We start from the raw sequence: 26,341 nt of genomic DNA, 5'->3' as shown, positions 1-26,341 counted from the left end.
TATTTCCATTAATTACAATTAGTTTACATAATATGAAATTTGCTAATACAGAGATTTACGGGCTTACAGATAGATTAAACAATTTCTTTTACGAAGATGTAACTATAAAGATAACAAAACAAACAGAAGCTTAAATATTATTTTTATTTATTATTGACATTTGTTGAACAAGAATTATGTTTTAAAAAATATAAGGATTGTAATTTATCTATTACAGAAGTAATTTCTGCTTGTAAATTTGCTGCTCTTACGATAAGATAAAGAGATTCTTGAAAACGTTTCTGTGCAAAGCGTAAACTCTTTGGAACTAATATACCAAACCATTCTATAGGGTCTTGAATCTCATTTCCACTGCTATTGAATTTGTTTAAGCTTATGTCAAAATTTGGGATTATTTTGCCAGTTTTTTCATTTAATTTTGTTTCTAATTGAAATAATGTATGTACACTTTCAACATCAACAGGAACCTGTAAAATACTTATATTTTCTTTGCCATGTATATATTTGGCTTTAGCTAATTCAATGTAACCATCGCGTAATGTTCTTTCCATTTGGATATTAATATTAATCTTCTCTTCCATTAACTCTAAATTACGCAATAAATTTGTATCAATAGCTTTACATATGTCATCTATACTTTCATGCATATTGTATGCTATTAATATAAGAGTGTTGAGTTTATTATAATATATAATATTGTGGAATGTTATCTGAAATATACAAACACAAAATATAATGTATGATATGTACCATATTATATACCTTATACTGTAATTTTGTTAATGATAATATTAACTTTAATGCTTATCGATTTAATTCTTACACCTTTGTATACAAACCAAGTATGAAAATAATCCTAATTGTAATTTAATAAGGAATTTATATTATTTTTACAAATTATTTCAAATTTTATAAAAACAACTTGTTTATACGTGATTATAATTCTATATAATACTATATTTTTCTAAAGCAATGATATGATACACGATATTATAAAACTATTAGATTGGTTACATTTGGCTACACTGCTTGCAGTGCTATTAACTCTAAAGAATGTGAATGCTACAAAATTGACATATCGAGTAATCTTACGAATGTTAACAATGGCAGTTAAAGAAAAACAAACAGATGCTTCTACAGATGAAATAGAATGGAATGTTGAAAATGAAATTCAATTATTCTTTGCTATGAATGGACATAAACCCGTTGGTAATATTTAAGTTTGTATGACATTACTATAGGTTATGTTTACATTGATTACTGAAACAAAAACAGTAGTTTATAATTTTATTTAAATTGTACAAGCTTATATAAAAGATATCGTTATTTAATTAGATTTCATTAAACGTTTCTTTTTCAAGGCATTAATAAATATTTTCACATGGTCTGCATATGGGAAAAGTTTCGTGCCGCTATTCACAAGGATGTATCATTAAAAACAATTTGGGAACATTTGGAATCAATGTATGATCTAATGGCTCTGGTACTTACTATTGCTTTAAAAAGTTAATTATAATTGTTTAAAATAATCTTGGAGATCTATTCAAATTATTTTAGGATGACATGGAGGATTTACCATTTCCTAGTCAAGAGATAGATTTTTCTTTACCAGAACAAGAATTTTTGGGACCACTTAAATCTCGTAAAAGAGATGAACCAGAATTAAAGTTAAAAGACAGAGAAAAATTTAAGGAATTCAAAAAAGAAAAAGACATTAAAGATCCTATGAAAAAAGATGCTATTCTTCGTGATATAAAAGGAAGTAAAGATATTGATAAAAAAAAAGAAGAACTTAAAAAATATGTTAAAGATATGGAACTAAAGAAAGATAAACTCAGAGAAATTAAAGATGTTAGGAAAGATTATAAATCATCTAAAGGACGATCAAAAGGAAAGGATGATCTTGAAGAAACAGGTATATGTACATTTGTTTTTTGTATTTCTAAATAATGTTTAAGAAATTAAATAATTGCTTTCTTTAGCATCAAATGGTAAAAAAGAACGTAAAGATTCTGATTCTGGTCGTGAAAGTTTAAAAAGGGGTCCGAAACGACCAACTAGGCAGAGTATGGATAGCACATCTAAAGCATCTTCCAGTCCACGTGATACACCTCCACCAAAACGAAGGAGAATATAACAATTTATATAAAATTATTATTATGTGTAAATAGTGTTTACATTTTAATATATGGACAAAATGTGAATCATATATTTCTCTATGAACTACACAAAGACTTATATAAAAGACTATTGAAATTCAACTTTATAAAAAAATTTTACATTAAACCATTGTAAATATAATATACTCTACTATGTAAGAGACATAAAAAAACATATTAAATACAATTAAAACTTATGTATATAATTTTTTTTATGAAGAATATGAATGTGATAAGATTTAGAATCAATATAATTTATTAAATCGATTTGATATTATATAAATTATATATGAAGAATCATATATAGTGAAAATAAGATAAATAAAACAAAATTGAATACTTTGTTAAATATTAGCCAGTATTTATTACAAAAGTTGTAGACATTTTCATTGACATGGATGTTTTGAACTAAGTTTGCTCATGCTATTGGAATAGTGGGATGATCCCCAGTTTTGTCGATGGAATGAATTATGTAGGTAAAGACCAGACACTGGTAACGATTTTTAAGTGCCAAGGATAAATTCTCCAAAACCAAACTTGTCTATCGAAGTCTTCTTGCTTCACGTTCAGATTCTAGTAAGGTTAGGAGATCACCTTCTCGCACCGGTCCTTTTACATTTCTGATAATTTGTCGGTTTTGTTCACCCAAAAATTCGACTTTTACTTGTGTACATTGTCCTTGTGAACCAGTTCGACCTAGGACTTTTATAACACGAGCTAAAACTACTGGTTTATCCATGTTTGTTTCACGTGGCTTTACTACACCAAAAGACGTTTTACGGAAATGAAAGAATCTTTCACACTTCGCGTTCCAGTAATAAAGATGGCAACTTCCGGTAAATTTCTCCAGAAAAGTTATCATTAAATTTAATTTAATAAATTTTAAATGATAATGGATAATATAAAAATACCTTTAGAGTTAGTGATGTATACATAATAAAGTATATATTTTATAACGATAATAATTATTTAATTATCTTAAACATAAATAATTAATGCTATTACTATAAATGCATAGTAGATGGCGGTTTGAATTTAAATCCGTCTTTAATATTTTAATTACAAAAAAAGAAAAAAAATGAAAAAAAAAAAATAAAAATGTTACATTGCAACTATTATCTAAAATGATTATTTCATGTAACTATAATAGAATTTAAAATATAAAAAAATTGATTGATTGCTCAATTGTTATTGATGCTTTATAAATTATATATTATAAATTTTTTTATATTTCGACAACGTGTATTTGTACTTATATCAGTTTTACAATATGTTAAATTTTCTCGATGCAACAGCAAGACACGAGGCCCAATTGTTTGTGATCACTACAATTTGAATTGCATGATAGTTGGTAATTATTTATAAGAATACGTGAAAAATTTGTTTACATTTTATATCACGCATTTTGTTTTAAACTGCATGATTTAATATAATTTAATAAGAAAAAATTTAATACAATAAAGCATGAACGTGACAGATATGTCCAGAACTTATTGTCAAGTTTCAATGTTTATCATATTATATGACAATAAATTACATAATTCTTTAAACAGGGAAATATGCAATCCTGTTTTACATACAATAATAATTAATTATCATCAATCAATTAATTATAATTAAAATACTTCAGTTTTAAATATATAAAATTTGAAATTATAGGTTTTCATAGTATTTCATGATGATATAAGAATCAAGATGTAGATAATATGTTTAGTTCATTAAGTCTCTGGCATTAGATATTAACAAAACACTAAATTCATTTCCATAAGAAGTATTAATAATACTTGTTCAAGAATATTAAGGTTTAAAATGTTCTTTAATGTATAATCAACGTTGCGGTTTAACGCTCTAAGCAATTACTCAAGTACAAACGATACCACTAATTGTTTAAACACAAACGATTTTTCAATTTTTACATAAATCAATAGTACGTGATACGAATAATACATGAAAATAGCAATCAAATATTGAAAATATTCATTACATTTTGATTGCATATAAAAATTGTAACATTATATTAAGAAATGAATTTTCCTTTAAAATAGTTGAAGTTACTTTTTAAGTAAAGTAGCCTTTAATACATCATTTGTCAAACAACTTTAATACTTTGCGAAAACTGTTATGTATCTGACTTTTCTTTATGTTTCGGGGTAAAAATGAACTATGTTCCAAAATGCTTATTTTACTAAAGATGCTTGTACTTGATTAAGTATAATGAAATCCTTTGCCATAATGAAAGTGGACCCTGACATACATTCATCATAATTACAAAAGCACCCATTTTTGCAAATAATACAATTACATTATCAAGTACATATATACCGTACGTCACAAATAATTCTTTACAGTCAGTCAAAAATTCGTTTTTATTTGTAGTTCTCACTTTTCCAACAATAATGTTGAAAGCTAGCAAAGCTTTAGAAGGAAAACCTTTCGGGTTTAAAATACCGTATGCATTCACGATTTTTCGGAAATGACAGTATTCAAGTACTTTTCGTTTACGTCTGTTGTGTTATGTCCCAGAGCAATTTCCAAACTAATATGGAAATGTAATCATGTTCGATAACGAACGTTCGACACTAGTGTACAACACTGAATGGAATAATCAATCAACTAATAATATCCATAAAACTTTTACTGCCATAAATTGGTAGAAAGCGTTTGTCCCGGAAGTGCAGTAGTAGTAGACTTTCCTGGTGTACTCGAAAAACTAGTGCCACTCAAAGAGAGTTGCGCCATTTGTTGCGGTAACTGAAACGTAAATATATTCGTAATTGTAAACATAGGAACATATATTATGCATTTGAAATGTATCATTTGTATACCTGAGAACCATATACAACAGGTTGTTGTTGTTGCTGCTGAGATGTTAAATTAAAGAAAGGATTACTACCAGGAGCTGGTTGAAGATTTTGTGTTAACATTCCACTCCATCCATTATTACTACTAATATTAGACTGTCCTAATTGCATCATCTAGCAATGCATGAAATAATTAGTTTATTGATAAACAGAGTAATTATTTGTAACGTGCAATACATAAATTAATGTACCATTTGGGATTGCATTGTAATGGCAGGATTAGGTATACCATTCATCTGATTTATCTGGCCTACATGTAAACAATTTCCTAAGGAATTTGATGCCACTGATCCTAATGAAGTCGAATTTACTGTAATTTGATTTTGACTCATAGGTAATTGATTAGATGTAACAGACATCTGGGCTGGAAGTTGATTAAGTTGAGCCAAGGAACTTTGCTGATTTGGAAAACTAGTTTGTTGACCAAATGGTACCACAGTTGGTACTTGTTTATACTGAACAGTAGATTGCTGAGTATACATTCCACCTAAAACATAACATGACATAAATTACACCAATATTTTATACATAGTAATGTTTTTTAAGTAATAAATGTACCAGGAACTCCAAACATTGCTGATTGTTGATTACTCGGTGTACCATATAAGGCTAAAATACTGTCTTTGGACATTTTATTTTTTTCTTGAACTGATGGTGCTGGTTGATCAAAGAAACTCTCATCTTCACTTTTGTTCACAGTTGTTGATGTGTTTGTGGTTGTACCAGAAGTACTACTACATGTTGAAGCTACCGAAGCTGGAGGTGCAGATAAAAAGGAAGAAAATATATCATCTCCAGTACCATTTACATTTGGTTGATTTGTTGCTGGAGCATCTGTTAAAAATTTGTTCATCTTTAAAAATATAAATTTTATTCCATATGTTACTGAAATAAATGTCTAAAAGAAATATACCTAAGCCCAATAAGTCTAAAGTTGAAGAATTATTTGCTCTATTAGGTTTAGGACTGACAGAACTTTTAGGTTTTGGCAACTGAGGCACTACTTCTGGTTTCTTCACAGGTGGAAGTATAGCTTGATTATTAGAGGTTTTAGAATTTTCCTTTTTCCGTCTGCGTTGTCTTTCTGCTTCTTCATCCAGTTCTTTATCCCAATTAACCTATACATTTATTCGAGAATTTACTTATAAATTTACTATACATAAATTAGTAAATGTTTCCTAAAGTATTACCTTCGGTAAAGGTGGTGGTACCCATTCTCTAGCTATATATCTTTTATGTTCATATTTTGCACGAATAAAACTTTCAAGACTACTAACTGTTTGAGGTCTTTGAAAACTATCTGGAAGGTTAGCTTCATATACTGCTCTTGCACGGGAATTACCCATTTGTTGTAAACTCTAAAAGTAAAACATATTGTACTTCTCATTAAGAGTGCTTGCTGTAATTAATATTAATAATTAGAATGTTTGGAACTAAAATATATAATTATAAACATACCACTACTTGTTCTGGTGTCCATGTATCTAAGTTAACAGATTTAACTTTGCTTATATGAACTCCAAGATTTCTATGTATTCCAGCACAACGAATGCATAAGAATATACCTAGATTCCAACTGGCCCATCTTGGTCCTATGAAATAAATAAATGCTAATCTATTAAATTTGTAAATTTATTATATATATAACAAAACTGCAATAAAATGAACATATTAGTACTTAATTTTTAAGCAATACTTAACAATAGGAATAAAAAAATATAGTATTCTATAACTTCATTTACATATAAAATACAAACATCAAGACAAATGAAACTGAATTCAAATTATAATACAATCCAGCAGTTGGCAGAATTAATTTACCTTATTTATAGATATTATGATACATAAAATATGTACATGAAAAAAGGAAAATAATAAATGCTGCTAACATAAAACATTTTTTATTAAAGATTAGCAGAAAAAGAAGAATGTGTACATGAATAAGCAGTGAATAATTAAGAAACCACACTGACATTCACACGTAATCGTTGTCACCTAATGTTTTGTCACGGTGGAATTAAAAATCTATAATGCCTTACTAGATGAAACTAGGTCGTTTTCAAATCAATATCAATGCTTTAGATGTACTGTTACTCACAATACAATTTTACAATGTTCATAAGAAGGGAACAGAATAATGAGGGTTCATCAGTCAAACAGAGACAAGACATCGTTAGAAAATATACAATTGACGCACGAACCTTTCGCATCGCAATCGACACAATACTTGTTGTCCTCATCGCGTAGCATCTGTATCAAAAGATTCTGACACTTCTCTTGTATTTGCTTGGAACGTTCTTTTTCCAGACGGGACGTCATTTCTGTATAGTAACAAAATTCTTCTCTACCAAGTCCAAAACAATGTTTTCTTCTTACAACGTTGAAGACACACGAGAACCGTCAAGTAGTATGCAGTAATGGCCAGCGAACGCCCCCAATAGTTCAATTCGTTATTCAGTGAAACGTCATGTAGTTGAAGGAATTCTATTGGGTTGTACGTTGTGATATCTTAAATGAAATAGTAAGTAGATCGTCAATGATTCTAACATGTATCTTGTGTTTCTATCTATCGAAGACTTTTTACATTATGTAGTTACTATAATCACAGACAAGGTATAGGATAGACCTATCACCCTATGCACTTTTTTGTCCCACGTCATGGGGGCTCTAGAACCCCTCACCACTCTAGTATCATTTCCAACATTACCGATTCAGCACTAAATAAAATACAACATTACTAGTGGTTGAAATTACAATTAAATTTAATTATAAAATAAAAATTAACTATAGGGCATGATATAATTACAAAATATAAAAATCAATATTTTTATAATGTGTGTTTATTCTTATATATATTGCTATCAGATAAATAGTGAAAACGGTAATATTAACTATTTCTTTTTAATCTTTCAATTTTTACATATGTTTCTCACAGGAACGAATTTTTATCTTTAAATTTATTAATTACACGAATGTGATATTTTTGTCGTATTTACTTCAATTTACTTTTTATTTATTGCATAGCTAATACATAATGTTATGCTGCTTTCGTGAAATAAAATTGCACCAGTACAATTAAATTTGAATTATTTCAATATGACTACATTTACATTCTCGTATATACGTTTTCATAATATATTTATATTACGATTCCTTTATTACATTTTTGGTGGTGAGAATGTAAGTGATAGAAAAAATAAGGTTAATTATAGATAAATGAGCTATGCAGTACTTGCAGTCGTTGGATCATTGTGGAATTTAAGTCATTATAACATAAAATACTGCAGCATATAAGAATTTTATACTTCATTTATGATTATAACATATTCCATCCTATACTTCATTTATAATTTCATACTAAAATTTAGTTTTGATTTCAACCACTTTGAATATTGTAATCTTATTCTATGCTGAATCGGTAACGTTGGGAAAGACATTAAAATGGTAAGGTGATCCTAATGCTCCTAAAATATGTGGCACAAAAAAGCAATGGGTGATAGATTTATTTTCTACCCTGTTTGTAATGATGCGAATAAAATTTTTTCTTTTCTTTTATTAATTTTAATTTATAATGAATATAAATATATTAAAGTAACTAACCATGTAATATATGTAAAAGTAACTAATTCTGAATGTAAAAATATTTGTGAATTTGGGTTATAATAATGAAAATTCATACTACGATATACTTTATTTATTTTGTTCCTTTAGTAATATGATTATTAATTTGTACATAATAATTTACATGTGCAAAGGAAAATTACAGTACATAAATATAGTAAATCTGATTTTTAACCCTTTATAGAGAAGCAATTTTAGAATTCAATATGTGATAATTAATTTCGTATTCTGAAAATTATGTTTTTAATATGAATTTTAACTTTCATTTTGAATATTTTGAAATTATTGATTGTCATAATATTATTCATAAAACATTAATGTACGATACTTCTTGGATTTATTGTCTATTTTTGAAAAGTTTCTAACCTTTCAATCTAATATTATAAATGACTATTATGTTATTGCTCTTTTCGATTCTCCTAATAAAGTATTCAACTTTAGCATAACTAAAGTTCTTGTTTCCAATTTCCTATTTCATCGATCGTTGAAAATTCTATTTACCGACCGCTAAAATTACAGCTTAAGTGCTGCTATCTAGCGGAGAAAATGTGTTTAACCTGGGCGTACTCGCTTGATTGCGTCATAAGAGAAACTGATTTTCCTAGGTAGTCAGCCATATTGACTCACGCGTAAGAACATTGAAAGCAGTCCCGTATTCGCTGTGCTTGCGGTTTGAATTAAGTGGTGCATTACTACTACGGAAATTTTCAATCTGAGTTGTATTTTCCATGAACTGTGATCACTCGTTGAATCAAGAATTTGGAAATATCAAGGTACGTAAGCCATAATATTTGTGCTAGTCTGGGGACTATTTGAAAATGATGTGAGTATGGGCCGTGGCCGCATCCAGCGTCGCCCCGCGATTCGACGGACCTGTTTCGTATTCGTAACCGTCGGTGGAATTGGAACGAGAGTTGTTTATGTGCTTATGGTAGGAAGTACTCCGTTACTTGATCGAGAAAGAAACAATTAGTGCTCGAACGCTGTGTATTTTTTTTATTATATTTTTGTCTACGATCTTTCTATTGTGGTGCATTATTTAAGAAAAGATCGCGTCTATATTCTATAGGTAAGTTTACTAGTTTTCTGATTTCATTTATTACTTTTGTGACATAGAGTAAAAAGGTTTTCTTCAATTTCTTCAATAACACTAAGTCTTAAAATATTAAATATAGAATTAGTAATATTTGTACAACTCCGAGTTTAACAGTGATGGATAGGAATGCAAGCCTTTAAATACGAATATTTATTATCATGTAAGAGTTTATATATTGACTCGTATATACTGATTCAATGTTTATTATTTTGTTACGAATAACAATGAATTTTTGTAAAAATTGATACAACATAAAGGACATTTATCATTCACATAACCTACAGTGATGTCAAAGTATGTGATGAAAAGAATAATATTTTATCCACTATTCTATGTATTAGGAAAAGTATCTAAATTATCGATAAATATATTATATTGTATATATTTCAATGAAAAATACACGGAAACATTTGCTTGGCCCGATTGAAAAAGATTTTTAATGCAATGTACTATTATAGTTTTATTTAATTTTTGCATTTCTTCTGATTGCATGTATATTACGTTGTGCAGCATGTGAGGCAGTGTATTGTTTAAATTTGTAACGAAATCAGATATTCGACTATGTATCGATTTTTTGTTCGATGTTTACCCAAAACTATTTACTCATATAGTTATATCTAAAAACTCTGACAGGCATGGAATCAATACATTCAAGATAGAAGGCACGAATGCATTCTTTGCGTGTCGTGTATCATATTTCTTCAGAAAGACTATCATCCATTCCCTTGTGAGCCGTGATACAATGAGACGCGCAGAATCCGCTGGAAATTGCTGTTAAAATCTAGAAATTTATTTCGTTACTGGGTCGAGGATAATCAACGAATTTGAAATAACAGCGTGCCAACTGCAATTTATTTCCATTATCGTATGGTTTCCTCTTTCATGTGTGACCCTGAGGGTAGAGTGCTTTTGCAAAGTATGCCACACGTTTCATATTTTACCACATATATTTCTCTCTTTCTCTCTCTCGTATGACAAATCGAATTAAACAAGGACGTTTTCAATGATTTTATATCTTGGAAAATAATTTGGAACTTTTGAATTATCTGATTCCCTTATCAAAGATTTATAATTCTTGAAATCTATAGTCTAAGATTTGTATATCTCATACATTGATTCTTTGTAGTAAATGCGATTATATCGCTGATTAGTATGAACACATCGTTTACTGATGTGCTAAAATTTGGTCACTTTTCTGGCGAACGCTTGTTACTACCAATTAGGTCAGTTATACACTTTGTTATTCAGATGTCAGCTTTTTTGAAACATGCATTAGGTCAGTTGTGTTCCTAGCTGTTGCCAATGATCGATTAGAGCTTCCCTTTGTTCATTTCTAGTTACGCTTTGACATTCTCGGTAATGCATTCAAACAACGTCTTCGAATAAACATTATGTTATAAATCTATTCTCGTATCTCTGTAAGAGAAGTTGCAGCAATTTAACAGTAAAATGGTAGTAACAAAATTTAGTTATCCTCATCCTTTCGGCTGACACGCAGTAGCGGCAAACGTGTAGATTAACTAAGTTTAGATTCCGGTGTGTATTTAGGATTATTGCCACAAACGGTGGATAGCCGTTAACCAGGGCAAGGAAGTGTACTTGCGAGCGATGCGTAGGGAGGTGTGACGTTGATAGGAGGTGATGCACGACATGACCAAAGTTACAATGAACTTGGGGGAACTAAGCTTACGCGCCAGGGAACACACCATGTAACGTAGCTTTCTCCTATATACGGGTGCGTGCTCATGAACTATGACACGAATACCGCTCGAATATTCTGACCAGTCAACCTCGTTGATCCCAAAGCCGGTGTAGATTTCAATGACTTTGTAAAACGACCGCCCGGTGTTCGTAAAGTGCCACGTAAATAAAATACAAGGTAAACAAATAACATACGATCTGTAAATCGGTTTACGAGTATTGCTCGTTATACGATGTAATCGCTGCCTTTATCAAGCAACGTTATCAATTTATTGATGCTCATGGTATCCGTATCAGGAACTATCCGGGCTAAATTAGAACTTGGCGGGCTTGTAGTGGTAGCAGCGCCAGACGTATCACACCTGTTAACGTAGTAGCAAGCGTGCTCCGCGTGGTTGGCTGATTCACGTAAAATTTAATTGTACGGTTGGCTGGCACTCGCGTACCTGTCTTCCGTAAAGCAATCGCCGGAAGTATCGGCGTTCACCACGCGAAAGAAACTTGGAAGTTGATCGCGACCAAGGCGTGGCTCTGATTGTCACGTGCTCTGCTATATTCTGATTACGGAATCGTAATTTACGGTAAAAAAATTAAATTGTAATTTCGAATTGGGCAGGACTTAAATGGTAATTAAAAAGGAAGTACAAACCTAACCTACAATTAAAGCTTATCATGTTTCTGTTTCGTCGTTTCAGATTGCCTTTGTCACCGGTTCATTCGCTGTTCTGGACATTTTGTAGGTTTCTCCGTATTCACAGAACATAGCTTACGTTCTGGCAACGATTGTACGCGATTAAATCGCGCATGTAATCAACGCGAAACATGATTTCTTTCTTTCGCTTTTTCTATTTTCGTCATGGCCGCTTGGCGCATCTAATCGGCGAACGTATTTTCTCCTCGACGTATCCCTACAGCACACGTAAGTCGAATCGTGTTTATTTTTTACCATCCTCCCTAGAGGACGTGAGTCGCATTTTTGAAAGAGTCAAACACTTTCGTAGCCACAGGAGAAAGACTATGAAATCAGGGACGTGAGACGTTTCTGCGTTTGAAAATGTGAAAGCTTTTCAGAAGCGGGAAACCTGGGATAAATACACCGTGGTTCGAGGCGTGCTGGGAACTAGGAACGATTTAACCGTGAAAAAGCAGAGCGCAATAACGACACGGTGTAACAGCATGGTGGCGTTACGGTAGGACACGGCCAATTATCTCAGTTTACGCATGGAAAAAGTACTCGTAAAAAGCGGCCATTGTTATTGCGCCAAATCACAGTGAAGCTGGAGGAGTAAAACGGAAAGACTGCACGTTTATGACTCGTTTACGCCTGTACCAAGAAATTCCACCTTCTTCGGGAAAGCCTAAGGAATTTGAAAGAAACCGATTATTATGTTTACGTTTTGTTGACATGGTCGAGGTTTAACCCTTTATGCTCGAGAACAGACTCTTAGTTACCACTTGGCAAAGATATCAGAATTAATAGTCGATGTTAAGTTTAAAATAATGCAACGCGATATAGTTTCTATGGTGACAAAAAATGATCAAATGTAAAGGGTTAATCCTTTGCACTCGAGAGGTGAGCCTCAGTCACCATTTCATAAAATTTGGAAGATCGATATTAATTGATGTATCAAATTTAATGTAATGTAACAGTGTGCAAGGTATCGAAAGCAAATAATTCTACAAGTCTATTATTATACAAATTCTTTATTTACTGCTCAAAAAAGTATCGTCAGTTTTTTAAAAGAGAATCCTTGATTTTCTACTCTTCTCTAGCCAAAAAAATTGTCGAGTGCAAAGGGTTAATCTCGTACAAGTAGAAAATTTCGCGTTTTACAAATTTGTACACGATCAATACGACGTTAGCTGTAAAATTGAGTGGCATCGAAACTTGCGCCCATGAAATTGTTCTGAATTCTAAAATGATTGAAATTAAAAATGAGTCATGGTAGTGTATTGTGCGTGACAAGCGGTCGAAGCGGTATTATTATACGTTTCTGTCGTTGACGAGCTCTCGAGCTTTTAATTCCACGCACACGTAACAGATCCCCTTTGAGCACTTGTGAACGAATCCTCGTGTAAAAATACGCAAGGGAGACGTAGCACGTTTAATTAAAGTCCGAATCGTTCTCCGACTCGTGGTCCGACAACACACGGGAGTCACACATTGGCAAACGGGAACGTAATTGATGGTTAATTTTTTCTGTCGCAATTATGAGACTCGAGTGGAATAAATTTGCGGCGCGATCAAGGAAATATACCGGCGAAATTCTCGTGGTAGCTCCGTCTCGACGAAAGAGAGAAGAATCGATGAATCCTGGTTGATGAAATTTTCGACGACGTTTTTATAGCTTTCAGCCCTTTAATTTCACGCATCAAAGAATCCTCCTCACCCTCTGTGTCTGTACCCCCGCTCTTGTCTTCTCGCCCCTGCAATTCCTACCATTGAAACTCGCGACAGAGGAAGACCTACGATGAATGCCGTTGCGAATGCGATGAAAGAAAGGGTTGAACGAGAGAAAGAGATAAATTCGCGGGGAACCCCTTACTTACGATCGGTGGTGCGCGACGCGTCTGCACGACACCCGATAAAAACTGTCCCAAGTGTCTGGGGACTGAATCGACCGTGAACTAACTGTCGAAGCGTCTGCATCTATAAAATACTAGAGAAAATTATCTCCACCCCATCGGTAATAAAAACGAGCTACAAACCCCCTGTTCCTCGTTATAATTTCTACGCGCGAGACCTTACTTTTATCGTTGGCGTTCCTCGTTAATTTCTCTCGACGTTAAATACTTCTGAAACGGGGGTAAGAACTGACCTTTCTGGAATTATTCTTGGAAAGAGAATCGTAATCGACGCGAGTCACAAAGTGCACCAGTGGCGTATTTTCATAACGTTTCGTCGAACACTTTATCACGTCTAAAATCAAATGTTTCAAGATAAGACGAGGGAGGTCGTTCTTTCTCTTTCTTTTTCGTACCAGTTGCACAGCTAGGTCATAGTCGATGTATGTTTCGTAGAAACTGTTACCGGTGCCTACCACGAACGCGGTGGTAAGTTTGGCTGCATTTCAGTAGTCGTTTGTCGCTACTCGTCCGACCGGAAAATTGTCAGCTCGCGAATATCCGACCGCGACGCGGGGGACGTCGATCGATCAAACGCACCCCCCGCGAAGGTTGATCCTTGCCTCTTGTATCTCTGAAAGAACCACCTGGGTTTTCATTGATTCCGGAGACACAATGTCGTTGCACACGCGAAGCGGAGACTCGTATTATGTAGAAGTCGACACGAGGGATTTAAATGCCAGCGTTCGAAACGATCGCGTCCGCTTCTGCTCGAGTTGCAGCAACGTGAATTCATTCACGTGCGATCGCGAGGCACCACCACCGCTAGGTTAATAAACCCCGTCGCGCATGCATATGCAAAGCTGACTCGTTTTCTAATGACATCCTCTGCTCTTCCTGCTCCTCTGCGGGCACGGTTTGCAGAATGATTTCGTCGATTCGTTGGCTTCGTGTAGGCGTTCGATGTAGCATACACGTTGACACTCGATTTACTCGAGTACCGCGACCGGGATTCTTTTAACTGGAAAACTCGAGCCGATGTTGGGTTAGGTCTTTTTAGTTCGTTGCAACGTGAATTTCAGCAAGAGGACCGAACCGAATCTCGGTTTTAATTTCGCGATGGATTTATTTATACGTTTAATCGTCGTTTCTATGATAATTTATTCCTTTGGCGAGACGTAATTTATTTCTGCCGTTGCTACACGTTTTAGACATTTACCCGGAGCCCCATAAATTTGACCCTCGAGGACGAAATGATTCCACGCAGCGAGAATTTCGATCTTTCTATTTTTATCAGCCAGCAACGCGTCTCGAGAGGTATGAATTCATTCATTAAAGACGATAGCTCCTTAATGCGTATGGAGGATGAGACGTGTGTCCACGTAGTTGTCACCGAGCCTGTGTACACGATCGATGTGGGCGTGTGCCGTGGATCACGCGACCCTCGTTTACAATAAGCCCTTTGACACACGACCAAATGAAACCCACGCGTCTTTGAAAGGATCTCGCGACGCCGATGAAAAAAGCGGATTCTTTCAGACCGGCTTACTCCATTCAGCAGGCCTTTAAACTTTCAGCTGACCCGTTAGCAAAACGAGACGATCGACCGGTTTCTTCTACGTGTCTCGCGAATCCAGACTCGACGTTTTAAGTTTCCAATAGCTTCTTCCATATCTGTCGCGGTCTGGAACGCTGTCTGCGTGTCTCTTACCTAGAATTTCTGGAATATCGTTGATCTACTTAGTCAAGGATTAACGTGGTCTATCGTATTAGAGTATATACGTATAATATTGGTCAGTCGCGTCATGGTGCCTGTTAGTCGAGGCATTACTTCATCGGTCTGGCAAAGAACACGGCAAAGGACGTTTGCTTCCAGCGATGACGACATCGGGCTTGTCGAACTTGCCGCGACACGTACCACTAGTTCTATGAATTCCAGAGTAATTTCTACGTGTCTCAAAGATAAATCGAGTCGACTAATGGACAATGAACGAGACGAATCAGCGTTTCCTTGCGTCCCCGTTTTCTCGTATTATTTTTGATATTCTCGATATAGGAAGCGTGCTCCATTTTACATCGGGGTATAAGTTACAAAAGGTGTTTTCTCCTGTCCTTTTTTTTTTCCCCCCTGTTCAGTTACAGCGTTGCGCAACAACACAGGAGGGCGCAGATTTATGTAATTACTCTTTTGTCGGGATCGACGGTTGCGTGGCTATGTAACGAGATATTCGGCCAGAATTGAACGTTAAACCGTGATTTCCGTTTAATGATACACGTAGGTCTCTCCCTTTTGTATGTCTGCTGGTGCATGACTCACTCTGGTCGCGCGCAGCTCCTCAAACTATCGCGAAAACCTCGGGGAATCACTGCGAGTGCGTTTTTCCGCTCGTTCTCTCGGCGAGCTGCACTAATGGTATTTGCAACGACAAACAACGTCCTAGTATAGCTCTGATTCTATGCAATTGAGGTTGAATTGCTATTTGCTCCATGGTATTGCATAAGGGACCACATTCGAGCTATTTCGCCGTTGATCGTCTATTCGAATAGCAGATTCGACAAAGCGTGTCGGTCAGGGTCGCGCCGATATAATTTCGTGGATATTTTTGATTCGCTAAATCGAACCAGCATTTCAACGGATTTTATACGCAATGTCATTACATCGAAACCTTTTTCTATGAATCCCTCTAGACACGCGCTACGATCGATCGTAAAGCAGACATAATATTTTTATAGCAGCTTTATTGCGTCTAATAATAAATAACTCGTATATTTTGATAGGCACGATGTTATAAATATCTCCACTTTATTAGCTTCGTATCGAGATATTATTCTTACGTGAACGTTTTATCTGTCTTTGTCTAAGGGCCAACGACCTGTGATAAATGCACACACGTGCATTCGTTGCACCTAACTATAACTTGTACGTGAAGTTCTTGCGAAATCGTTGGTCTAGTACTAGTACTTTTTATCATATCTCGGTCTCTGTACGCATGCGGATCCCAGACAATTGTGCAAATTTGTGCCATTGGGATCTACTCGTGTGTGCCATTACGATACAACAGTAAATCTAATCTACAATGTTTTCCTGCGGCAAACTGGAGACGTCGTGGACAGAAATGCGTATTTGGCGTGCTTCGGGTGATAATTCACGAACGTTAAATCATCGAAGCAAGAATAATATAAGCTTTGATTAGGAAAAATTTTTATTAGGGATATATCTATCGTGGAAATTTTTCTTCCAATTACTCAGGTGTGTGAGATAATGAACTTCGGAGTATTTCGTAGCAATATTTCTGTTTGTTCTTATACTTTTTCTTAGTTAATGAGATAGGAACCGGGGCGCTTTATAGACGGGGTACGTGTAACTCGAAGAGCTCCGGCAAATATTGATTATTTCTCTACATGGCACCCTCTAGTCTAGACAGGATCTATACTCGAATACACTGAAACAGCACGCGATATTTCCTCGATGTAGTCGAAGATTAAGAAAACAGATTTATTTAGAAGATTATTTCGCGCGCCATCTCTAGCGAGATAATGAACCCGGTGTACAACATGGATTAACACGCGGAATCTTCTTAACACAGGGCTGAAATATGCCGGAGGAACAGAAATCCGCTGGTGGTCAACCAGAAGTAACGGCAGAAAATGGAACCGGAACAAACTCACCAACGAAAAGTCCAGTTAGCAAAGGTAAAACAGCTCTTGCAAGAATCACTTTACTGGATGGAACTGCCAAAGATTTTCACATAGACGTAAGCTATCAATTTTGTTGTTCGTTCTGCAAGAAGAATGAAGCTCGGCGTTCATCAGACTGGATGAGAAATTGATTTTGTTCCAGAGGAAGGCGAAAGGTCAAGAATTACTTGACATGATATGCCAGAGTATGAATCTAATGGAGAAAGATTATTTCGGTCTTATTTACGAGGACAGACACGATTCACGAAATTGGTTAGATCTGGATAAAAGAATCGCAAAATTTGTAAAAAGTAGGTAGATTCTGTTTACACTTATATTATGTGATATCATTATTGCAATCAATTTGTTACTTTTATCTCTGCAGACGAACCATGGAAATTTAATTTCGAAGTGAAGTTTTATCCACCCGACCCAGCTCAATTGCAAGAAGACATAACTCGTTATCAGCTATGCCTTCAAATTAGGAACGACATTATCACAGGACGATTGCCGTGTTCCTTTGTGACTCATGCTCTTCTAGGTTCATATTTAGTTCAATCAGAAGTTGGAGATTACGATCCAGACGAGCATGGCCGCACATATTTAAAGGATTTCAAGTTTGCCCCGAATCAGACTCCAGAATTAGTAGAAAAAGTAATGGATCTGCATAAAACACATAAGTTAGTCTCGTCTATTAGTTAGCTGTCTATTTACATGATAATGGAATTAATTCGTAAAGAACGGTAAAGAAATTTGTACGAATTTTTAGAGGACAAACACCTGCAGAGGCAGAGCTGCATTATCTCGAAAACGCAAAAAAATTAGCAATGTACGGGGTTGATCTCCACCCTGCTAAAGATTCTGAAGGCGTTGATATAATGTTAGGCGTATGTTCATCGGGTCTTCTCGTCTACAGAGATCGATTGAGAATTAATAGGTTTGCTTGGCCAAAGATACTAAAGATCTCGTATAAGAGGCATAACTTTTACATAAAAATCAGGCCAGGTGAATTTGAGCAGTTTGAGTCCACAATTGGTTTTAAACTAGCAAATCACAGAGCTGCGAAAAAGTTATGGAAAGTATGCGTGGAACACCATACTTTCTTCAGGTAAATAATCATTTAAGTGATTTTAATTAGCAAAATAAACTAACACGCACATAGATATAAAATAATACCTACATTTTTTAGGCTCATGAGTCCTGAGCCTGTAAAGAAAGTGGGTTTAATACCACATTTGGGTTCTCGTTTCCGATATTCAGGAAGAACTCATTACGAAACGAAGAAGACTCCTATTGACAGACAACCTCCACAATTTGAAAGATCTTTAAGTGGTCGACGTCCTACATCTCGTAGTATGGATGGTAAAAAGACTTTTGATACTTAACTTTAGACGCAATATACAGCAAGCGCCGTTTTGACACCATTATCGCAAAGTTATCACGTTAAGATTTTGAAAGGTATGTGTGCATTATACAGCGCTAGGAGGTCCTAAACAAGTTGAATCTTATGGTTCAGAACCAAGTAAGAGGCATACAATGAGCTATGAACCTGAAATGATTCCTGACATGGAGCACATGGATCAACGGCCTAGTCCCATTAAAAAACAGAAAGAAAAGGTAAAAAAGGATACACATATACACACATATAAATATATATATATTTGTATATATATATATATTATCGAACATAGTAATAGTTAGTAGAGGATGCATGAAATCGTCATGCAAATTGAAAATTATTCCATGAAAAATCATTTTAAAAGAAATTTCTGCGGTCTACGCTTTCAAACAAAGCTTCTTTTTAAAGATTTTAATGGTATAATAATAAATTTAACTAATTAATCGTCCCGTTATTGTCGTGTAACGATACTTCTTAAGTCCAATCGAATTGATAATTATATTATGAAATGGAGAAACTGTAGAACACCAATTGGTTCACTTAAAATCAGAGAATAACGTATTTCATAAAAAATTCAAGTTAACCATTATGCACTATTGTTTTTTAACTAAACAAACAATATTCGTAGCCAATGGCATGTTGATAAGTTTTGGTATGCCATGTATTAGCCATAGTTGAATGCATTAGATATTTTAATACATTTATTCCGAAATTACCAAATCAATTTAGACAATGCACATGCAAGTTAATTAACTTCGATTAAAAATTACATACAAAAATTTAATATTAGATAAGGCAAAACTAATATCATTTTCCATTCATTTGAAATAACACTTGGTTAATTAACTTGTATATATTTATACGGACTTGAAATATTTTTCTGCAAGAAATTTAGAAATGTGTAGATCTTACAAGACTTTATCTTATAATTATTATCGAAAATTGAACACATGGCATTTGTATGTAATAATTTAATTTCACAAATTTGAATTCGATATTCACATCCTAGTGCTTCAACTATAAAAACTAACTGACACCTAACTAACACCGGTAGCTCACACGCAAAACAAGTGCTGGAACAACATCAGCTAGCAGTACCAGTAGCCTGGAAGGAGAATATGATGCAGATCGTGGCAAAAAGGTATAGAATTTCACCTGGAACATACTGTCATGCATTAACCAACATATTTCTATCCGTATTAATGTATGTGACCATTTGGTGTTTTCCTTTTTTTCGATGCATGCCGCTATTTTTTATTTATTTTTTGCAAATATCATACGGCCATCGCCTCAAAGTTGAATTTTCAAATTGTTTAAAATTTCATTTATTGTGACATCACATGAGCATGCGCAGACGCAAATATTTTAATAAGTTATTTAACTGCGCTAATGCTTATGTTCGCATGTACATAACAATCATCACATATAACAATATATCGTAAGAAATATTCAAGAAATGTATTATTAATCACAAGTAAACTCTTCAGGAAAGTATATTCATCTAATAAGTCAACAACTGATATTTTTTTGAGAGCGCAGACCGTAATTAATTATCCAGCATGAAATATACGTCAAGAGAATGTGAAACATATAGTTGATAATAGCTTAGCAATAGAGCTGAATCGTGCTTATTGCATGAAGCGATGTGTGACTATAAATTTACTTATAGAAACCGGTCGGAGGAATTGCGGTCCTACCGCCCGGTGGTCTATTTAAGAAGAAAAAGGATAAACAAAACGAAAACGAAAAGGAAAATCATAATGATCTCAACAACTCTGATTTAATAAATGAAAGTGCTATTCTTGACAACAACGATATAAAGTCACCCAGTAAAAAAGAGTTGAAAAAGAAAGATAAGGAAACACCAGAAAAAAGAGATAAAGAAAAGAAAGAGAAAATAAAGGTAAGTACAATAAAACTCCATTTACCTAAACCCTTTGGAGGACAAACAGTTGATATAACTGGATCATTCTATAATAGGAGTTTACTGATTCTCTCTACTACCTATAATTTTTCGTTCAATTAATTGGGTCAAATAATCATGTTCAGATAAGTGGATTCAGTAATATTTACTTCTTCTTCTGCTTATGGTAATATTTTAATTATTCGAAGTTGGAATCTCAAAGTTTTCAGTATAAACTTATATTATTGGCATTATACATAAAATTTTCTGAATATTTTCTTCTATGATACTTCTAAACGTTTTCTCATTTCAACGTTTCCGCACTTGCTGTATTTTTCCTTGAATATTTAATACATGAATTCCATTATGTTTTTTCAAACTGTTGATTTTAAATTTTCTTCGAGGTCACTTCCCACTTTTGTCTTTAATTGCAAAGCTTTTCCACACAGAATTAATTCACTAATAGAAATACCAAACACACGTTATTACAAAAACTATAAGTAAATTGTAGATTCTAAAGCATTGTTTTGAGTAGTTAATATGATGTTTGTTTTGCTTTTATCTTTGCTACCTATTGTTATTTCTTCTTCATATTTTATTATTTCAGCTTCGTTATTTTTTACATTAATCATTGTTGATTTTCCACAATTGTACTTTTCAAATGAAAAAAGTTATTGTCTCAGATCGATTGTGAAGCATGATTGTATTTTATTTAATATGTTAATCGATTGTGTGCATTCTAATTATTATAAATGTTCATATAACTGGAATAGCATTCAACAATAGTTTATTTAACATATTGATTGCTACGAAGATTATGATAACATTGATTATAATGATCGGCAATGTCAAAATTAAGTACAACATATAAATTAAATAAACAGTTATTTTTGTAATATGTTTAATATTTCTAATTTTTAAGTAACAATGTAAAATATTACACACCTTCACAATTTTATTTTTTACTAAAATATTTATTTGCATGTATCTTATATGTGCGTATGCAATTTTTTATACCGAAACAAACGATAATATCTTAGTACCGTAAATAAGGTATACAAAATTCGTTCGGCAATCACAAACTGAAATTTCATTCCAATAAATGAAATTTTTTGTGTGAAATTTTTTGTATTGTGTGAGTGATCCAGTTATATGACTCGTTTGTCTCCTGATGGGTTCAGATAAATTGAGATCTATTTAGTTTCCATTCACACAGTATAATCCTTGCATAAGTGATTTAGAATCAGAGGTAAATATAAACCATTTTTTATGAATATTCCACAAGTATCTAATATATCACATGTTTCTGCTTCTTCGCTTGTTTCTGGAATTTTATTTCTTTTTACTAGTATCTCTTCTAGTACCACTAAATGTAAATTGAGTATTTGTTTATTAGAACCATGTATGATATACCATCTTTGATGAAATTCCTTTTTCCACACTCAGAACTTCCTAATTCACAAATTTACAATCTTTGCTCATAACTATACCACAATTAATGTAAATTCCATGTATACTGAATTCAGTTTTTTATTTGTTCACAATTTTTTTGATATAGGATTATCTTGATCTAATAGTTTACTATCCTTAGTATAAATCACAAATCAAATGATTTTTTTAACCATCTGGAAGTGATAAAATGTAATATTTTGATTTAAAATTTGTAATAAATAATTCAATTATGATTGGATAATAATTAATACTTTCTTATTATTATATACTAATAATAACAATAAAGACTGCTGATGTATTCTTATCAATGTTTGATTTAAATGTTATTTTCTGTTGTTTATATAATTTGACAGATATTATATAATTGAAATCAAGAGTAAATTTTAAGAAAAATTTAATTTTTATCCCTTTGGTTTCCTTTTTTTTTTTTCACATTCTATAATTTTTTTCCCTTTATCAAGTGTATAATTACTGCTGTTGGTGGTTGTCAATTTTAAGCTTGAGATGATGCACATCTATCTTCATATGAAAATCTAAATGACAGAAGATTTCTAAATTGGAAAAAATTCCATCTTTCTGTAATCATAAGGTTTCGTATAGTCGATCTATTTTGGAGATTTTGGAGTACTTTTCTTTTTTCTATACTTAGCTTTTCCCTTAAGGATTAATTTGTTCGTCTTTCTGATACAAATGAATTTGATTCTGTGTCACTTTTGTCTATAAATACTACTAGTTCTATATTATACTATACTATTTTAAAGGATATACGGGATACAACAAAATCCATCTCTTCAAAAGCGAAGAAAACTTTAACTTCAAGTACTACTCCAACAATAGTAAAAACTACAACCAAACAATCAGTAGTAAAGGATCAAGAAGGTGTGACACAAAATATAGAAGAGAAAGTTGAAGATCTTACACCTGGAGGCACAGGCCAAGTAACAGTTTCTACACAAATTAATAAGGTGATATAATTTTTAGAGATTAAAACTCTTCAAAATATAAAAGCACATAGCAGCATAAATAATTTCTTTTCCTAATTACAAGATAAAATGGAAAATATTGATAAAAATATAAGATATTCTGTCTATAAAACATGATATCCATTGATCCTTTCATATCATCTTTTTCTCTTTCCTTCAGTACATTTTTTTTTTTTTATTTATATTTTTATTATTATTTTTCCATTTATATTTATTTCAATATTTTACAGTATCCATATCCTTTAGGTAAATTTATATTTATCTTAGCTTGTTAAATTATTTGAATAATATTAATAATAGTGTATTCAGTAGTTTTATTATAGATATTATCATATGATTCTTAAATATTGAGTGCCTGAGTATTGCATGTGTAAACGTGTGTAATTAACATGGATGTAATTTCTACACAAAGAAATTTTTTATCATTTTGAAATTAAAGTATAGAAGATACATTATATATTGCTGCTTTATTATAAGACATTAGTTACCTTGTAGTTGTATTTAGGCAGAGGCATCAGATGATGGTAGAGCTCCATACATGACAGCAACTGCTGTTACTACACGCACTGCTACAATGCATGAGGATCTTGAAAAAAATCAGAAAACCAGTCAGGTTTGTAATATTATTATAAGTTGTTCATCTCTGCAAGAAAAAAGAAAGATTCAGATTACATGCTTTTCTATTTGTAATTTTACTGCATTTATTCATATTTTTATATGCAAATATTGTGAATTATTTCATATATTGTCTGTAATATATTATTCCATAAAATTAGAATTATTTTTTTATATTTTTTTTTATATTAGGTAGAAGAAAAAACTGTAGCGCATACAACAGCAACCAGTGCAACAAGACAAGAGCAGAGAGTAGTAACACAAGAAGTTCGAACAACAAGTCATGTTTCTGGTGAACAGGTAATGATTCATTAACAATTTGAACATATATCGAGCTCACCACTAATGGATGAAGCATGTAAGCATTTATGTAAATGATCACATACCATGTTTTTGGTTCATCCTAACATAAAATCATTAGTATATATTATATTCCATGCTAATATGGTCATTGCACATATATTTAAACAATTCTCTTTAATATTTGTGGAGATACATGTAACATCATGAAGCTTATGGTTTTTATAGTATATATTTAATTTTAAGTGTACGACATTCATTTTTTGTGTAATATATGGATAAATAAGAATCATGCACATCAGCATATATATCACGGTATCATATGTTTAAATGAAGGGATTGCAATTTTTTAGTACATCAGTAATATTTAACTCATCCAGGATATTGGTTGATTAATAAAATTTAACCAATGCTATTATTCATCTAATTATTTTTTTTATTTTTGTAATTAATTTTGCCGGCTTGGTTAACACATTGCATGGTGTAGCTGTTCTCACGAAGGCTCAGTACATCCAGTTCAAGCAGTGATGATTCAGGTACTCCAATTGACCTTGAAGATGATCAACAGGCTTTCTACAATCAATATTATCAGGTAAATCTTTAGGCTTGGTATGATTCTATTAAGAAATTACATTCTTAGAAATAAAATTATGAGAATTTAGAAAATTTAGTTCTGGGGATGAATCTTCACCAAGGTATATTGTTTAAGTATGTTTACTGTACAAAAAATATTTTTAAAGTGGATACAAATCCTTAGAATAATCAGTAGACTATTGATACTAATTTTATCATATATATCTATATATTATTAAAATACTTAAGATAAACTGTATACTTTCCATCAATATTCATTTCATACTGGTACTTATTTGTTGACATCCATGGGAACATAAAAATTTACATTCATAAAATCATTGTAGAAAACTTACTCATTATTTTGATGGTATTGGTTTAAGGTATTAATTATTAATTAGTAAGAGTAACATAAAGCTTATACTACTTTAATAATGCTTTGGTTCTTTAATTGTTTAATGTATTTGTTCTTGTAATATAATTAATATAATTGTACAGTATCAATTCAATATACTATCCTCACATTAGATACATTTTTTAATTTTTTTTGTATAGAATAAAAATATCATTAAATTTAATTTAGGGTGATCCAGCTGGTGTTGTTGAAACTGAAACACATCTTTACAAAGGAGAACCAGAAAATAATGTAACGACAACTACCACAGTACCACTAGTAGCAACTGAAACTAGAAAGGTAGCTGTTGAAAGTGAAGATGGAATGTACAGTGCAACTGGAGAAATAGTTAGTTCTCAAACAATATCCAGTAAAACTCGTACTGTTGAAACGATAACGGTAAGAATTTTAGCGCAATTCTTAATATTTAATGCGCTTGATGATATCAATATATATATATCATAATTTTAGTATAAAACTGAAAGAGATGGAGTTGTGGAAACTCGTGTAGAGCAAAAAATTACTATACAGTCGGATGGCGATCCAATCGATCACGATAGGGCTTTGGCAGAAGCAATTCAAGAAGCAACAGCAATGAACCCTGATATGACAGTAGAAAAAATAGAAATTCAACAGCAAACAGCGCAGTAATTTGTAATAGGTGAAAAATCATTTTTGTAAGAAATAAAGGGCACTCTTTGTCTAGATAACAAAATGCTCGTGATTCTAAAAAAAGACAAAATAAAAAAGATTAAATTGATATGTATTTTAACAATACATAGTAAATGATTTGACTGAGTTTTGCTATTGTCAACATTTACTTAAGTATTTTACCAAATAAAGGGCCAATCAAAAATAACGTTTATCGTGTAATAGTTGGAAAACATTATTTCTTGTAACAAATGTTGCCCAATACTATGAGCTTGAACTTGATTAAAAATCAAGTTATTAGAGAAAAAAGTCAGGGTACCTGGTACCATATATTGCAGTGTTCATATTCAAAGTATGTATTATTTACATACACAGAGACATAAATATATA

General features: G+C 32.6%; 5 protein-coding genes across 6 annotated transcripts; 2 read left to right on the top strand and 3 right to left on the bottom strand.

The window, feature by feature from the left end:
• Positions 1-143: 143 nt before the first annotated feature.
• Positions 144-647, bottom strand: LOC108555837 (coiled-coil domain-containing protein 115). The gene has a single exon (XM_017911669.1). The coding sequence runs from the start codon at positions 645-647 to the stop codon at positions 144-146; it is 504 nt and encodes a 167-aa protein (XP_017767158.1).
• Positions 648-1,047: 400 nt separating this feature from the next.
• On the top strand, positions 1,048-2,218 carry MrgBP (MRG/MORF4L binding protein). 2 transcript variants are annotated; one of them, XM_017911888.1, is made up of 4 exons: positions 1,048-1,205; positions 1,362-1,483; positions 1,558-1,915; positions 1,983-2,218. In XM_017911888.1, the coding sequence occupies exons 2-4, from the start codon at positions 1,382-1,384 to the stop codon at positions 2,135-2,137; spliced, it is 615 nt and encodes a 204-aa protein (XP_017767377.1). In that variant the 5' UTR covers positions 1,048-1,205; positions 1,362-1,381; the 3' UTR covers positions 2,138-2,218. The 2 variants fall into 2 exon arrangements, with proteins under 2 accessions (XP_017767377.1, XP_017767369.1); XM_017911880.1 differs by having other exon boundaries at positions 1,048-1,209.
• Positions 2,219-2,496: 278 nt separating this feature from the next.
• On the bottom strand, positions 2,497-2,948 carry LOC108555943 (40S ribosomal protein S28). The gene has a single exon (XM_017911837.1). It carries the CDS (start codon positions 2,896-2,898, stop codon positions 2,701-2,703), a length of 198 nt encoding a protein of 65 aa, XP_017767326.1. The 5' UTR covers positions 2,899-2,948; the 3' UTR covers positions 2,497-2,700.
• A 1,407-nt stretch (positions 2,949-4,355) lies between these two features.
• LOC108555883 (stromal membrane-associated protein 1) lies at positions 4,356-7,659 on the bottom strand. Its single transcript, XM_017911744.1, has 8 exons — positions 7,222-7,659; positions 6,479-6,612; positions 6,211-6,378; positions 5,934-6,138; positions 5,579-5,854; positions 5,212-5,507; positions 4,985-5,134; positions 4,356-4,910 (listed from the first exon to the last, which is right to left on the bottom strand). The coding sequence occupies exons 1-8, from the start codon at positions 7,337-7,339 to the stop codon at positions 4,794-4,796; spliced, it is 1,464 nt and encodes a 487-aa protein (XP_017767233.1). The 5' UTR covers positions 7,340-7,659; the 3' UTR covers positions 4,356-4,793.
• Positions 7,660-9,478: 1,819 nt separating this feature from the next.
• Positions 9,479-26,141, top strand: cora (erythrocyte membrane protein band 4.1 like coracle). The gene is made up of 15 exons (XM_017912166.1): positions 9,479-9,710; positions 17,591-17,758; positions 17,845-17,992; positions 18,067-18,361; positions 18,451-18,789; positions 18,871-19,043; positions 19,159-19,298; positions 20,135-20,221; positions 20,750-20,984; positions 23,198-23,400; positions 23,924-24,031; positions 24,226-24,333; positions 24,821-24,925; positions 25,490-25,699; positions 25,772-26,141. The coding sequence occupies exons 2-15, from the start codon at positions 17,600-17,602 to the stop codon at positions 25,949-25,951; spliced, it is 2,490 nt and encodes an 829-aa protein (XP_017767655.1). The 5' UTR covers positions 9,479-9,710; positions 17,591-17,599; the 3' UTR covers positions 25,952-26,141.
• Positions 26,142-26,341: the final 200 nt, after the last annotated feature.

Source organism: Eufriesea mexicana, unplaced genomic scaffold (assembly GCF_001483705.2).
Source record: "Eufriesea mexicana isolate 0111107269 unplaced genomic scaffold, ASM148370v2 scaffold474474858, whole genome shotgun sequence".
NCBI lineage: Eukaryota > Metazoa > Arthropoda > Insecta > Hymenoptera > Apidae > Eufriesea > Eufriesea mexicana.
This window is presented reverse-complemented; position numbering and strand designations above follow the sequence as displayed.

Excerpts from the sequence above, each read along its gene's own strand:
- LOC108555943 (XM_017911837.1), bottom strand. The coding sequence starts at position 2,898 with ATGGATAAACCAGTAGTTTTAGCTCGTGTTATAAAAGTCCTAGGTCGA.
- cora (XM_017912166.1), top strand. The coding sequence starts at position 17,600 with ATGCCGGAGGAACAGAAATCCGCTGGTGGTCAACCAGAAGTAACGGCA. Across the intron at positions 19,044-19,158 it reads TACATCTCGTAGTATGGATG|CGCTAGGAGGTCCTAAACAA; the intron begins GTAAAAAGACTT and ends TGCATTATACAG. Across the intron at positions 24,032-24,225 it reads AAAATCAGAAAACCAGTCAG|GTAGAAGAAAAAACTGTAGC; the intron begins GTTTGTAATATT and ends TTTTTATATTAG.
- LOC108555837 (XM_017911669.1), bottom strand. The coding sequence starts at position 647 with ATGCATGAAAGTATAGATGACATATGTAAAGCTATTGATACAAATTTA.
- MrgBP (XM_017911880.1), top strand. The coding sequence starts at position 1,095 with ATGTTAACAATGGCAGTTAAAGAAAAACAAACAGATGCTTCTACAGAT. Across the intron at positions 1,210-1,361 it reads GAATGGACATAAACCCGTTG|GCATTAATAAATATTTTCAC; the intron begins GTAATATTTAAG and ends TTCTTTTTCAAG. Across the intron at positions 1,916-1,982 it reads GGATGATCTTGAAGAAACAG|CATCAAATGGTAAAAAAGAA; the intron begins GTATATGTACAT and ends TGCTTTCTTTAG.
- LOC108555883 (XM_017911744.1), bottom strand. The coding sequence starts at position 7,339 with ATGACGTCCCGTCTGGAAAAAGAACGTTCCAAGCAAATACAAGAGAAG. Across the intron at positions 6,379-6,478 it reads GGACACCAGAACAAGTAGTG|AGTTTACAACAAATGGGTAA; the intron begins GTATGTTTATAA and ends TTTTACTTTTAG. Across the intron at positions 5,135-5,211 it reads TTACAATGCAATCCCAAATG|ATGATGCAATTAGGACAGTC; the intron begins GTACATTAATTT and ends ATGCATTGCTAG.